This window comes from Phascolarctos cinereus, unplaced genomic scaffold, assembly GCF_003287225.1.
Source record: "Phascolarctos cinereus isolate Bilbo 61053 unplaced genomic scaffold, phaCin_HiC Scaffold_2;HRSCAF=192, whole genome shotgun sequence".
Taxonomy (NCBI): Eukaryota; Metazoa; Chordata; class Mammalia; order Diprotodontia; family Phascolarctidae; genus Phascolarctos; species Phascolarctos cinereus.
Genome location: NW_027555625.1, coordinates 383,809,281 through 383,825,000, shown reverse-complemented (window position 1 = coordinate 383,825,000; position 15,720 = coordinate 383,809,281). Strand labels below are relative to the sequence as shown.

The following is a 15,720-nucleotide window of genomic DNA, read 5'->3' as shown; positions in this document are numbered from 1 at the left end:
GATCAAGGGCTTAATGGCCACTAAAATTGAAGGAACCTGATAAGAGGCTCCTAAATCACCTGCATCTTAAAGAACTTTGACCCATCAGCCCCTGCTAGTCAAGCCTGCCTTCCCCTGGCCCAGAAAGGAGAACCCTCTATTCCTTTGCTGTAACCTCTTCCCACTCAAAATCAGTGACTCATTCAGCAAAGTTGAGAGTTAATCATTAAGAGGTATGCCTCGGAACAGAAAAAAGGGCCAGCCTTGGAGCCTTATAACCCGGGTTCAAGTGTGGGCTTTTGCTAACGATACAGCCTTGGCTAAGTCAATTTACCCTTCTCTAACTCGGTTTTCTCATCTGTAAAATGGAGAATGACCGGCAGTGTGGTGTCATAGACAGAGAGCTGGTCTCAAAGTCAAAAAGATGGGTTCAAGTCCTGTCACACATTGGCTGTGTGACCCTGCACAAGTAGGAGTTTCCTGGTGAACTCCTTAAGACTATAAACTGTCCACACTGGATTGAGGGAGTTTTATATACTGATGAAATCACAAGTGAAGAAAATCACCCCCTAAATGAGGATAGTAATACCTGCATGCCCCACCTTGCAGAGGCATCATGAAGAAACTGAAAAGTCCTATCTCAACGTGAAATAATGAGATCTGTATTATTATCATCTTACTTTTGGTACTGGTTTGACCTGTCTTATCTCAACTAGACGGAAAGCTCCTCAAAGGCAGGGATGCATCATGTTAACTCAATTCTTCTCACTTTCCTTGGATATAGTGCCTGCCTAAGGCCATTTACTCTGAGGCTGGTCCATGGAATCTCATTAATGATGAGGACAGTGATAGAGGAAGAGAGATAACTCTGTCAAAGAAGTGTGGTCTAGTGGAAGGGGGATTAATACAGGGCTTCTTAAACTCTTTGCACTCATGACCCCTTCAAGGCTTCTAAACTCAGGAAGTTAAGACAGCTTGGTTCTAATCTTGGCTGTGACGCATGGCATGAACTTAGGCAAATCACCTAAACCTTCTGGGCTTCATTTGTATGTTTTAGGCCTCTCACCTATAAAAGGGAAAAATAACACACCATCTATCCCCCACAGTGCTATTGTAAGAAAAGTGCTTTAGAAACCTTAAAATTCTCTCAAAATGTCAACTACTATTAATAACAGCAGTTCTGACTTAGCTGCTTCTGAAATGATCTTGGAGAAGTCATTTTTCCCTGCCTGGACCTCAATTTCCTTATCTGTAAAATGGAGATATTATCTGTCCTATAAAAGTCATAGAGGTTGTTGTAAGATTAAAATAAAATCTAAGATAGGAGCTATACACAAACATAAAAAGCCTGAGAGGAATATAATCTCATTAGAATCACGATTCTCTGGAGTCTGAATGCAGATCAAAGCATACTTTTTACTTACTTTCTTTCTTTTTGTCTGTGTTTGCTTTCAGAGCACGGCTAATATGGAAATAAGTTTTTGAGCATGCCCCATGCAAGTATGTTAGTTCAAAGCCAACTTACTGTGGGTTGTCACATTGGCGGGTTCTGAATTTCACACCAGTGCCGCAGGTCCTGGAACAGGAGCCAAACTTGCTCCATGCACCCCAATTTCCATCCCGTTTCAAGATATCTGGGGTCAGCCAGATACAATGGCCTTTAAAGCAGTGCTGGAAGAGAATCCAAGACAGAAGCATGAAGACACATGCTAATCTAGTATCTCTTCCTGTTCCCCTTGGAGAGATTCACTCATTCCCAAGATGCTAAGGTTTCAGACACACGGCCTTGGATTCTTGTTGGATATAGTTAGTTTTCCTGTAGAAAATACTGATACATCCTTGTTTCTCATATTTACATAAATGCAATTCTTTGGCTTTAATACATCCTGGTCAGAGAAATATACAATCTTTCTGAAATTCACCTTTCCAATGGATCTTTTCCTCAGACATATCCAAAAGCCGGACATTACAGAGCAGACTCACAGAATGTCAAAGTTAGAAGGATGCTTAGGATATAGAATGTTAAAGATGGAAGAGAGTTATTAGAATATTAGAAGTGGAAGGGACCTTAGCACATATCATATTAATGCTGAAATGGACTACAGAATGTAGAATGTTAGAATTGTAAGAGAATACTGAATATAGAATCTCAAAGCTGGAAGAGACCACAGGATATCAGTGCTCAGATTGACTCATCTTAAAGATAAGGAAACTGAGGCCCAGAAAGGGAAAGAGATTGCCAAAGGACACAAGCTTAAGAAGAGGCAGAACTAGCATCTGAACATGATTCTGAGAACAAATCCACTGTCCTTCTACTACTGTAAGTACAGTAAGATTGACAGGATGCTGGACTTTGGAAACCTGTTCTTCTCCATGGGGCCTATCAAAGAGATATCTGTTTTGGTCTTATTGCCTGGCTGGGAAATCTGCCACCTGCACACATATATGTGTAAGTACACACAGATGACCAGGAAGAGTGTAATCGTTCATTCATTTTTCGTAACATGTAAGTTAAAAACAAGTTTAACTTTGTACAATGAGTTTCAACAGCCAAAACCTTATCAGGTCCTATGTAAGCCAAGAATACAACTGAATGCATGGTACTAGCCAGCAAAAAAGTTACGAATCATATGATGCAATTGTTGCCTTTTGCAGAGAGATTTGTTGTTTGGGAAATAATTGAGCAAGGGTCACTCATCCTGGGAACTGCTGAAGGAACCAGTTACTAAGTTGAAGCTGGGAGGGAGAAAGGCCAGAGCCTCCCCACAAGGCTTTGCCTAATGGTAATTGAGCTAAGCAGGTGAACTGGACAGGAACTCACTTCTCTGGCAACTGATACAATACAGTCATAGGTGATAAAGAAAGTCACTAGGTAATGAGAGCTAGCGAAGGAATGGCCTAAATCCAATATAAGAAAAAGCTTGATAGGAAGAAATATGCAAAGCTAGGTCCAAGTGAGACAGAAACAGGAGGTATCTACATGGGGGGAGAGGTGTAATGAACTGCTCCAGGCTAGGCTGGGAGTTGAAATTGACAAAGCAAGAATGCCGTTCTCAAAGCATCTTCTTTGACAAACCTAACAGGCCAGTCTTCACCAATACAGACATATTGCCACGGTCTAAAAGGGGCCCTTGTTCCTGAGGGCTCTGTATTACTTCTTGTCCTATTTGGGCTAAGTAATAGGGGTGGTGGTGATAGTAGAGATAACTATAAGACTAATTCTGGATGAAGCCTATAAAACTGGTAAGATTCAAGAAAAAAATCAAAAGGCCCTTTGTGGGTGATATCCATACAAACTTAGCCCACAATATGTCAACAAAGAAGCCCTGAATAAATAGCCAGGTCATATGGATCTATTTGTAGAAAGAGAAGGGTTTGTAATGGCAATTCAGGACCAAATGCCACCAGAAATTACAGAAAGGCTATCCTTAAGAAGCTTGGACCTAGTCATAATGTAGATTATATAAAGGAATAGTAGAAATTACGTGACAGATCAATGTAGGGTGAAAAAAATTAATATCTCCTGAATATCAGGCAAGATATGACCTGATGGCTAGAATTAAAAATCATCTGCTTGCTGTCTTTCATGGACTGACAGATGGCAAATCCCAAAAGGCCTCAAAATATCCAGAAGTCAGGGCAGCTAGGTGGCACAGTGCATAGAGCACCAGCCCTGAAGTCAGGAGGACCTGAGTTCAAATCTGGCCTCAGACACATAACACTCCCTAGCTGTGTGACTCTGGGCAAGTCACTTAACCCCAATTGCCCCATGAAAAAAATATCCAGAAGACCTCAACGAATCAACTCTTCTAGAACTGGACCAAACTGCTATGCATGATTACTAGGACATAAAAATGATTCCTAAGAACAATGTTTTCAGTAGATGGGACAGTGCCAAATAGTTACAATATCCAAGCTAACAGGGAAAAAAAGGCTTTTGAAATATAGAGACCTAACAGAGGAGATTTAAACTATGTGGGAATAGGATGAGATGCATATACATCATCCTTGTTGTCCTGCAGCTATGCTGAGGGTGCTTTCAGTGAACCTACAAAAGATGAGTTTACATCTTAATAATTTTACTTAATTCAAGAAACAGTTATTTTATTCAATTGTGCAAAGGTCCATAGAATATTAAATTTAAGATAATCATAGCAGGAGCACAACTTGTCTAAGCATCATTTCTCTATTTATTAGAGATACTGGTCTACAGTTTTTCTTTTCCTCTGTTTTGATATTTTCCTCATTTATGTATCAAAACCATGCTTGTGTCATACAAGGAATTTGGTAGAATCCTTCCTTTTCTTATTTTTCAAACATTTTACATAATATTGGAATTAATTATTCTTTAAATGTTTGGTAGAATTTGCTGGTAAGTTCATCTAGTCCTTGTTTTTTTTTTTTCCTTTGGGAGTTCATTTATGGCTTATTCAATTTCTTTTTCTTCGACAGAGTTATTTAAATACTCCATTTCTTCTTCTGATCATTTGGGAATATGTATTTTTGTTGATATCCATTTCATTTAAATTGTCAGTTTTATTGACATAAGTTGGGTAAAATAGCTCCTAAAATATGCATATAAATATATAAAATAGCTTTATTTCTTCTTCATGCATTGTGAATTTGGCTTATATATTGTTTGTGGAAGGAATAAACATATAGTACGGGATATACTGTATGTAGTATTTATTGAAATGCTCTTTGAATGCAGGAAAATTAAAAACCACTTCAATAAATATTGGATACAGATGAACACCTGTAACAAGAGTGAAGCAGGTGAATTAGGTCAGGCACTTTTCTCAGGTGCACAAGGGAGAAGGTCAGAGGAAAAGATAAAAAATATGCATCTACTATTTCAAGCCATGCTATCAAGATGGAGAACAGGACACAATTTGTTATACTCACCATGGACCCACAATTAGTTTAAACTAGATGGTCATGTTCTTGGGCTCTGACTTTTCAAGTTCACAGCCACCCTCCAGAATGCATTAATATATACTAGGTAAGAAACCAAGGCTTTGTCAATCTAAGCACATTCTCACTTATACAAAAAGTACCTTCCTCTAGAACAGGGTTTTTTTTGTCCTAATGATTTTGTGAAAGGTTAGAAAATATGAAACTGCAAGAGCTCCTGGAGTGATAAATTATCCTGCATATCCCCTATCTATTAAAACTTTGGAAACGGCATAAATTTCATGGTCAGACAAATTTCCCATGTGACCTAGTTCTTATTGTCCAGGGGACTTTAAGAGGAAAAAAAAGTTCAAACCATTTGTGTTTCCTAATTCTAAGCTAAAGCTCTATTCTGATTCCCTGTTGTGGTACGAAGGGGACCCTAAGTTCTCAAAGTTTATACCAGCTGAACACACAAGCTCTGAAAAGTCCTACCAAGCTGGAAAGGCTTTGGATAAGAGCTTGGAAACGGACTGGAGGTATGTTACATGACGACCAGATTAGTTACGTGTAGAAAGGCTCACCACTAGAACATGGTTGGCCCCAGTTATAAATATTTGTAGCCACTGCAATTCATAAAGAATAAGAGACAGTAAGGTATAATGGATAAAGCCAGGGCTTTGAAATCAGAGAACTAGGGTTCAATTCCTAGCTCTGACTTTGAGCAAGTCATTTAGCCTCTTGGGGCCCAAGTTTCCTTCTCCATAAAATGAAGGAGTTGTAGTAGATGGCCTCTAAGGTTTCTTGCAAGTCTCTATAATCTTAGGATGACTAAGGTGTGGTGGGGATGTGGTTTGCATTGGTGGCAAGATCACATAACTAATAAGTGCTGGAGCCTGCAAACATTATGCTGTCCATCATCACCAATTTCTCATCTCTAGTGATTCAGTTCCCTGCTGGCCAATCAGAAGAAGAGAGAATGGTTTACTTGTGCTCTGCTTCGGAGAAGCCAAGCAGCCAACTTACCTATGGAGCCTGTTGCTATATATTCCACCTGTGGTTTGACACTGTGGGGAATAAGGCATAGCCATGCCTTCACCTCAAGGAGCTTATAGCTAATTGGGATTCCTCTCACACAAAGAACTAAAAGCAAGAAAAGACAGTCAACTACAGGCATTCATGCAAGAGGCTGGGGAAGAGAAGGGGAAGGTTTCAAGAAGAAAATGAGTCTTGAATGAATAATGAAAAAGCATTTATTAAGCACCTGATATGTGCTAGGTACTGTGTACAAGTACCGGCGATACAAATATAAAAATGAGAATCCCTGCCCTTCAGGAGCTTATATTCTAATAGGAAAAGACAACACATATAGGGGAGTGGTGGTCAGGAAAAGGCAGTTTTGGTCTGGGGATTCATAAGGATTTGGAGTGGAGCCATAGGACAGTTGATCGTCATGCCCTTTCCAGAAGCAATGGTAGCAACAATGTCATTATTGTTCCCAGAACAAGAGACTGGAAACAGGTGGGGGAGAGAAAGAAGGGGTGCATATGGCAGCAAGGCAGATGATAAGCTGTCTAGGGTAGATGGCTTTATTGGATATGAAACCTAGTTTGGGGTTACTAGAAATAGGGCTCAGGTGAGCTTACACTTGCTCACTCACTAGTCAGGGGGACTCAGTCCCAAAAAGAGGTTCTGAAGCTGAAGGAATTAACTGCCCCAGAGAGGTAGAGTATAATATCTGATGGTCCAGTTTGAGGATGCTGTTCCAAGTGGGAAAGGGAGGTATCAGCAGGGCAGATAGGAAGACATCCATGGGAAGATGGCTGAATGGGATAGAATGTAAGGCTGGTCTTAAGGGATGGTCGAGGTTTGGATAGTGAGAGGAGTGGCGTCAGTGCATTCAAAGTGAGAGGAAAAAATGTGATCCAAAGCAGAGAGATAGGAATGAGCATCATGCCTTGGGGGGAAGTGAGGGAATTGGCCTGACTGGGTAGTTACTTAGATGGTAGGTATTGAGGAACTATGAACAGTCAAATTGGGGAGATGGTGTGAGACTTTGAATGCCATGCTAAATGGTTTGGACAGCGGAGTTTTCATAGATGCTTCCTTTGTTTAAAAAAAAAAGGACATTATGAAAGTGTTTTAGGAAATTCTGTCTGGTGGTAGGGTATATTTCTGAGCCCACTAGTTTGCCCTTCCATGAGTATGAGTGAAGAGGTCTTGCCTGACCCTGGCTCACAGGGAAGGTGGTTGTCATGGGTACTTGCCACATCTTATGATAAATGGAATTGAAGAGAAAAAAGCAAAAGAGAAACTGTTTACTCAGAATAGCCATTTGTTTCTACTTCAGGGGAGAAAGAAGGAAATTCAAGAGTCCAGGGATCAGAGCGTCACTGCACTCTCTAGCAAGATGAGAGTTACAATAATGAGGGCAACGGGCAGAAGAGAATGTAGCCAGATCTTGGTGCTCTGTGCTGATGGAGGAAGCGGAGATACGGATGATCTGGCACATTTGTAGTTAGCTTGCAGGGGTATCCTTTGGACCTCTCCTTGAGTGGTTTTGGCTATAACTTTGACACTGAGAATTCACCAGAATAAACTGGCTCAAGAATGACAGGTGAGTCATTAGCTGTGCAGTCATGAGCAGGTCACACCACCTCTGGGGACTTCAGTTTTGTTATACGAAAAAGGGAGATAATAACCCTACACTGGGTTGTAATGAGGCTCAGAGCACACAACAGCCTTGCAAACCATAAATACTTCCCATAACACTGTATGCATGGGAAGTATTATTATTTTGTTTATTTATCTTTCTATTCAAGCCTATCTTTCTATTTTACTATTCACGTGTTAGTCTTCTTCTGCTTCTCTTACTTACTCATCTGCACTCATATACAGTTCACACTAGATAGACTCAAGAAGGAGAAAAAGATAAAGCAAGTCTCATGAATATTTAGTTATTTGTAATGGATTATGTCTGTGTTGCCTCAGTTTCCGCATGTAAAAATGAACTGGCGAAGGAGATGGCAAACCACTCCAGTATCTTTACCAAGAAAACTCCAAATGGGGTCACAGAGAATCAGACGTGAATGAAATGAATACAGATCTACTGGGATGAACACTAGGGGAAGGGTAAGATTAACACATGAATGGCAGATTTTTTACAAAAAAGAATAAATGATAAGGATAGGATTGAAGAAAAGTAACAGAACACATCCTCATCCATTATCTCCTTTGAGCCTCATGTCAACTCAGTGAGGACCACAGGGCAAGAATTAATACCCCTGTTTTACAGAGGAGGAGATCGAGGCTTAGGGGTGAAGTAGTTTGCCCAAAGTCAAACAGCCAGTAGGTATCAGAGAGGAAATTCAAAATCGGATCTTCTGACTCTAACTGGGATCTTTCCCCTACATCACACTACCTGCATACCCCTTAACTCCTGCTAGAAATGAAGGGCAAACACCGTCCTCCCTCCTCCTGGCAAGCCTATACTCTGGGTGTCTATAGCTCTAAGGCCCCTCTTTGTGCCTTTGTGTTCTTTCCATGCTCTTTGTGAGTGGTGAAAACCTGCCCTGCCTCAGAGATGACAGGGAGCATTGTGCGTATTAGGTACGAGATGCTCTCCCTGTGGGTGCTCAGCCTGTGTACTCACCTTCCCCGGAGCGCACATGGTCCCATCCAGAGGTGGCCCCTTCTTGGTTTTACAGAAATAGGGGTTGTCAGGGTGGCTGCACCACAGCTGCTTGCAAGGATCAAAGGTCCGGAACTGGAAGAGGAGCAAGCTCAGAGAATCACAGAATGTTAAATCTAGAAGGGGCCTCAGAATATAGAACCTTAGAGCTGGGAAAGACTTCAGGATCATCTAGTCTACTGTTCTCATTTTCCAGAGCAAGAAACCGAAGTCTTCACAAGTTAAATGATTAGTCCTGGATCATGCAGCTAGTAAGCAGGAAAGCTGGGATTTAAACCCAGGTCTTGTCTCTCAAGTCTAAAAACACATGGATTTGAGGGAAGGCAAAGTAAAGCATATGACTCACTAAAGAGTCACACCCAGAGGCCAGGACAGGAAGAGTAAATGACCCTCTGCAAAGACCCTTAGATGGCGAGGAAACGTCTGAACCACTGCCCTCCATTGCTACAAACTTCTATTTCTATATCGCTTTACAGTTTACAAAGAATCCTGTGAGGAAACAGGTAGAGTCACTGGTGGTGCAGGTTTATTAGAGCTGGTAGCGAAATTTTTATTATTAGCATTTACACCTTGGAAGTCAGCACATGCTACAGATCAGGACTTGGCTTATTGTTTTGTTGGTTGTCAAGATTTAAGAAAGTGATGGAGGAAATATCAATAATGCAAATTAGGTCATACAGCTAGTCATCATCAGAGATTCCAATCCAGGTCTCCTGGCTAAGTCCAATGCTCTTTTCACCATCCCATACTGCTTTTTAATTTGGGGTGAATAATTTTGTTCTTTCTATAGAAAAGATAATGCTACCCACCATGGAGCTTTAACAGGAGTGGCAATCCCTTTTCCTGCTCCTGTCAAGCCCTCTAGTGGTTCAAGATACTCTATGAGACACAGCTGTGATGAGGAGAGCTGTCTGTGGCCATGGAACGGACAGAAACTTTCTGGCTGATGCCAAGACATTAGTCTTATTAGCATCATGCTCCAACCAGTGAGGCTAACCAGGAATGGACAACAGGGCCAAAGAAAGCTGTGTTTGGAATCAAAGCTGAGAGCTGGAAACCTATAACGCAGTCCAATCCAATCCAATGCGATCTGATCCAGTGTATTTATTGAGCGAATGAAACGTCAGAGTCCCAGAGCAAGGGTCTCAGACTGAGAAAATCTTGCTTTTATTCTACACAGGTGGCCCAAACTCCTTAGCTCTTCCCCCCAGCCCCTACAATATGGGTTGGTGGACTCTGCGAAGTCCATGCTAGAAGATGAGAACCTAGGAAGAGGATGCAGACAAAGAGAGCAATGTCGGTTACTGCCATGTAAAAAGTGACATATACTTTAAAAAACCCCACCAACTATACATGGTAGATTCATAGTTTCATATGCAGTTCTTGCCTTCTGACCCTCCTATATAGAAATATTCCCACTGGTCAGCGATGGTCATGTCCAAAAAAATATATATGCATATATTTTAAAAATATGTATGTACATACATATGTTATATATGTATATACAAGTACACATACATGTGTTAAAAATATGTGTGTGTGTGTATATATATGAATGCATTTTAAATAAATAAATATATGTACATATATTTAAAAAAAGATGAGGACCCCAAATCCCTCTGGCTCTCACCGGCTATCTGCCCATGGCTGTTGTGTCCTCCCAGTGAAACTGGCTACTTTACTGAAAAATTTTTCCCTCCTCCCAGACTTTCCCCACAAACCCTTACTGGAAATAATAATAGGGAAAGAATGAAAGAAATTGAGCCAGTCACGAAGTTCTTAAGATTAATAAGATTTAGAGCTGAGAGGAACCTTAGCTATTAATTAATCGACTCTCCCCCCTGCCATTTTACTAATCAGTTCTACCAGAGGTCCCACAGTAAACAGACAAGTAGGGATCAGCTCTGGAATTAGGATGGGGCCAAGGATGACTGGAGGGAGCTTCCATCACTTTAACACAGTAGAACTAACAGTTACCACCTATTTAGCCAGAATAATTAGTTAAGATAGAAAGTTCTCAGATGGCACACTTTTCTCCTGGGCTTTGTCATCCAAGGGAGCTCCTCTTCAACCTCATGGGCCCAGCACCAAACATAGGGGTGCCCCCAGGTAGTCATAAAGTGTTTATAAAGTGCCTACTAAAGAGACAAAAGACAGTTTCTGCCCTTGAGGAATTCAGAATCTACAGGAGGAGACAGCATGCAAATAACTGTGTACAAACAAATTATATACAGGGTAAACAGGATAATAAATAAACCTGACATGTTGTGACTGTTCCAGTGGCAACAATTTTTAGTTAGCAAAAATCTCATCTCACTGGGATTCAAACTTGGGTCCTCTGACCCCATTATCTAGCACTCTTTCTACTTAAGGGAAGACTGCTCACATGTGTCCAGGGGTTGCTGGCAGCCTGACCTGGGACTCAGTGGACCTGTCAATATCCCTCCCAGAAATAACAGCCCAAGAGATGGCAGGCTGAGGGTGAGGTGCAGTGATGGGGAGAGAGAGAGGAGGAGAACACCTCTGGCCCCAGAGCTGTGCCTCCCAAACATAACAAAACATGGCAAAGTTACTATTATTTTTTCTCCTCATCTCCTCAGCAATTGGCTAAAAGGTCACTCTCACCACCTGACACTGCCCTGAGGTTACTGGATGCCAGAATGACCCATGGCCACAGCCACTTCCAGGCCCCTGGGGAAGAAGCGATGGAAAAGACTGACTTTACTCACCGCCGTGCACATCATATAGCCAAGTCCGAAATCAAAGCGACACTGCTCGTTCATGGAGTAGTGAATTCCCGGCAGCTGGGGCAGAGCCGGCCAGTCCTGTTCAAAGGGGTCGTCTCGGAGGCAGTCGTAGGAGCTGCAACAGGCACACACACAAACATGACAGGAACAGATGGACTTGCGGTTTCCCTAAAGGCTGAGTCCAAGCCAAAACGGAGGGCCTGCCTGCTAGGAAGCTGCGGCACCAGATGGGCTGAGCGTAGCCCCAGGCAGACTCCCCGGGCATCTGCCCCCAGCCAGCCTGCAGGTGCACACTCACTCTGGGCTTCCTGGTGTACAATCTGGGCGGGGCTCTCAGGGGGGGAATGGCCTGATGTCCCAGGTTCCCACTTGGACAGGGATCAGCAATGGGCCCACCCCAGATCAGGCTGACGAGAAAGAAAAAACACGTAATTCATTTTCCAGGTTAGGTATTCCTTCGCTTACTCCTTCCCCTCCCTCCACCCCCACCCTTTTGTCCTTCAGCCTGAACTTTGGGAGAAATAGCCAAGGTGGCCAGGAACAGAGCAGGGTTACTGAGAGTACAACAAAAGCCCTTTTCAGGGGAAGCACACGCTTCCCCAAACCAAGGGGGACCCCTACTGGGGCCTCCCTTCTGCTTGCTGTCCTTACAAAATCTCAAGATTTCCTTTCCATGCCTCCTTTTCATTTGGAACTTCCTTAGGAATATCACATTACAGCAGTCAGAGTGAGGCGGCAACTCTAATCCAGCAGTCACTTGGCCCAGCTTGAATAATGTCAGGAAACAAAAAATCTGGGAAACTGTTTTAATACTTAGGCCTGCAGCACCACGGTCTTTAAGCTTGGGAGTGACTAAGGCCCTCAGTCTGTAGAAGGGAGGGAGAACGCTCTGAGGGATCTTGTCTGAGATTGAGGGATCTGGGACTGCCATGCCTGCTGTGGTCCCATTGCTACATCTAGGAGCAAGGGGGCTCCAGGCCTTGTGACAGGAACCATTAGGATCAAAACCAAGTCTGCAGCGGACCTGGCCAAGTGAAAATCACATCTTGCTAGAAAGATCATTCCTTTGCCTCCCTACCCTATAATTTTCAGGGGTAGGAGAGAAAATTTTAGGTATCTGCCTTCATCTGTCCAACTCATGTGATCTGTAGAAAATGCATCATCCTTAGACATTCATGGTGGCAATGGGGATGCCTTGAATGTACACTTGATAAACAGGACACAATGTGCTAGGAGCTTTTACTCATCACATATCTGTGAAATGTTTCCTTGCCAGGATTCTACAATGCATCCTCCTTCTGTCTGAGGTGGGGGGAGGGCTCATACTCAGCCTCCTTGGCTCTTGGCGGATGCATGAGCTTCTCAGAGGAATTTCAGAAAAAAAAGGATGCTGTGGAATCAGATGAAAATGTGAAGTGGCTATCGAAAAGGGAAACATGTATGTAGTTTGCAAATTGTTAAATCGTTCCCACACTTCAGAGGAATGAATACATTAGAGGCTGAGAGTAAAACAATGGAGAACAATGTATATCATTTCTGGACTATAAAGGTCTGGGATCAGCTTGGTGGGAAAACCTTCATATTAAGTAAATGGGTTTTCCATCTGGTCTTTGGAAAGTGGATATATTACACAAATCCCAAGTGGAATATGAGCACGTCCTAATAACATGATGCCAGCTATGTCAGTGTGAGCTTTCCCTGGTTACTCACACCCTCTATAAATAGTGTGCAGGAGTTTTTAGGGACAGCAGCTGAAAAGACAAAGGAATTATCATTTATAATAACTCACTGGAGGTAGCGATTCAGCTCCTGTTGGCTGCATCGGGACCAGTGGAAACGGTGGAAGGCAGCTTGGACCAGGGGAGCCATGATGCTGCCCATCCTCACCTCATCACCACATCTGTTGCCCTGGCCATCATGCTCCATCCCTAAGCTGGAACAAAGGTAGGAAGAGGGGAGACCCAGAATGGGGACCAAGTAATTTTTATTTTTCACAAAGAGAAAATAAAATGCAGGACTAGAGATTAACACTTTTAGTGGATTGCTGCTTGAAAAAGGGAGACACATGAAACGATGGAAAGAGCGCTGGACTTGGGGTCAGAAGAGGGTGCAGCCTGGTTATGCTATTTACTCTCAATTAGACCTCTGGCAAGTCGCGGCCCCTCTCTGAAACTCAGTTTCTTCATCTGTAAAAAATGAGGGAACTAGATCACATAATCTCTAACAGCCTTTCCAATTCTATGATCCCATCCTCCTTTGGACGCCAGTTTTTTAAATTTATGGAATGAAGAAATTAGACTAGATGGTCTTTTGTCTCTATAATGGTTTGTGATTATCTGATTTCCAAGTATATATTACTTTACCACTTTGCTATTTCAATAGTGAAATTACAGAATTGCTACAGCAGTGAGTCCCTCAACTTTAATAAAAATCCAATAAACATTTATCAAGTTCCTATTATATGCAAGACGCTGTTTTGGGTATGAGGGTGAGAGGGGGAAGATGCACAGAAAAGTAGGACACAGTGCTATTGTGAAACTCTGTCTAACAAAGTTCTCTCAACTTCTACTGAATCTTGGTTCATCAGTGTTGATACTACAAATAATCTGGATTACTGGTTATAGTTTCCAGGACTGTGTGACCAATCAGTCTGAATTTATCAGAGACCTCACCATAGCCTGTGGTTCCGCTCCCCTCCGAGATATAGAGGCAATGCTGATGAGGTTTTTTTTTCCCCAGAAAAGGAAGGGAAAGAATGTTCTATACTCACTTGCTTGTCCCCTCCCTGACCTCCTAATGTAGAAGATGAATGCATATGTTCTTGGTACCATGAACATCCTCACAGTGTCCAAGAGTGCTTTCCTGAAGGGATTACTTCTTAGGTTTTGGTCCCCAACTACATTTTTCTCTAACCACATGCCTTGTGGAATTTTAGCCTCTGGAACTGATTTATTCATAAACTTTCCAGAGGAACCTCAGTGGCAAGTAGGTAAATAGATGTCATGAAGACTGTGTGTTTGACACCACGGCCTTAGACTATCCTCATTTCCCCAAATGATTCCCTAGATCTTCCCCCCACGCCCCAAATGGCTCTTTTGGTTCACGTTCTCCCAAACCAAAAAGGAAAAAGTATCTCTGATCTCTACTTACACGTGACCAGTCTCGTGGGCTACCACGAAGGCAGAGGAAAATCCATCTTCATGGTTCAGGGTACAGCTGCGGACGGGATGGCACATTCCAGTGACCGGGGCATAGCCTGGGAGGGAGGGCAAGGAGCAAAAGCCATTTCGGTTCCCAGGGGACCCAGGGCGGTGCCAAGCTCAATGAGGCTGAGCTCTCAGAGTGGATATGCCAAGTCTAAGTTTCTAGGCTTGGGACAGGACCTGCTGTCCAAGTGCTAATATCTTGGCGGGCCTACCTAGAGCTTTGGCTGCGCTGGGGGACCCTCATTATATGAGGACCTTGGCAAGAGACGTAGCTGTGGCCACAAGCTCTAGAAATGCACAGGAGCTAATCTACGTATATCTTTCCTGATTCTCTCCTGATCTTTATTATTAGGTGTATGCATGTGTTATAGGCTGGCATTGTGTTCAGCATGGGAGAGAAAAGCATCAATCTCATCTATAAAATAGACTTACATAATGGACATGAATCTTAGCTTTTTCAAGGAAAAGGGGTGCCCTCCTCACATATCACAGGTGACTTTACCCCTCTTGACACTAATATTTCCAGTACTTTCTCAAAATGTATATAATCTTAGGGTAGTTTTCATGTTCTGATCCAATCATTGAGGGAAAGAATGGAGAGTAGACAGACACAAATGGGATGGATAAGCACTTTTTCATGCCCTGAAAGAACTGAATGGGAGGCATACTACTCAGGAGTTGGCAGAGGGAAGAGATAAGTAAGGCTATATTACAGTGACTGAGGCAGGAGTTAAATTTTCAGTTAGGCAGACTAAGTAAAAAGGATCCCATAGCTGCCAGAGGAAATCTTTGGTGTGTGTATTGGACTGGGAGGAGGTATTTGGGAAGTAGGTTGAGAGAACAGTAAGTCTTCAAGGGGTGAGAGGTATTCAGAATCTGTCTAAAAGGTCTCCAAAGTTTCAAAAAGTCTAGGGACATGTTGGCTCTAGCTATTTCGTGAAAAGGAAGAGAAATATGACAGGAAGATAGAGCACCAATACCAGAATAAGAACAGGGACAGGAAGGCCCAAGGCTAGGCAGGGCCTTGACCACACGGACCTGTTATACTGGCCAGAAGTAGATAATAATGGCCATAGAGCGATGGAGAAGCTCATGACAGAGCAATGAGGTAGGAAAGAATGAGGAGACAAGTAGCCTGGAGCGGCAAACCCTGACCTTACTCCTCACTGGGGCTGTATCCAGGAAAGTACTGAAAGCCACACGG

At 42.7% G+C, this 15,720-nt stretch overlaps 1 protein-coding gene across 1 annotated transcript in view; it reads right to left on the bottom strand.

Annotated features, from left to right (window-relative positions):
* The window catches only part of ADAMTS2 (ADAM metallopeptidase with thrombospondin type 1 motif 2), a 445,202-nt gene that overhangs the window by 58,498 nt on the left and 370,984 nt on the right, over nucleotides 1-15,720 (bottom strand). The window contains 5 exon segments of the mRNA XM_020964237.2: nucleotides 1,505-1,650; nucleotides 8,525-8,638; nucleotides 11,293-11,425; nucleotides 13,100-13,243; nucleotides 14,461-14,566. Coding sequence (XP_020819896.1) covers nucleotides 1,505-1,650; nucleotides 8,525-8,638; nucleotides 11,293-11,425; nucleotides 13,100-13,243; nucleotides 14,461-14,566 — 643 coding nt within the window.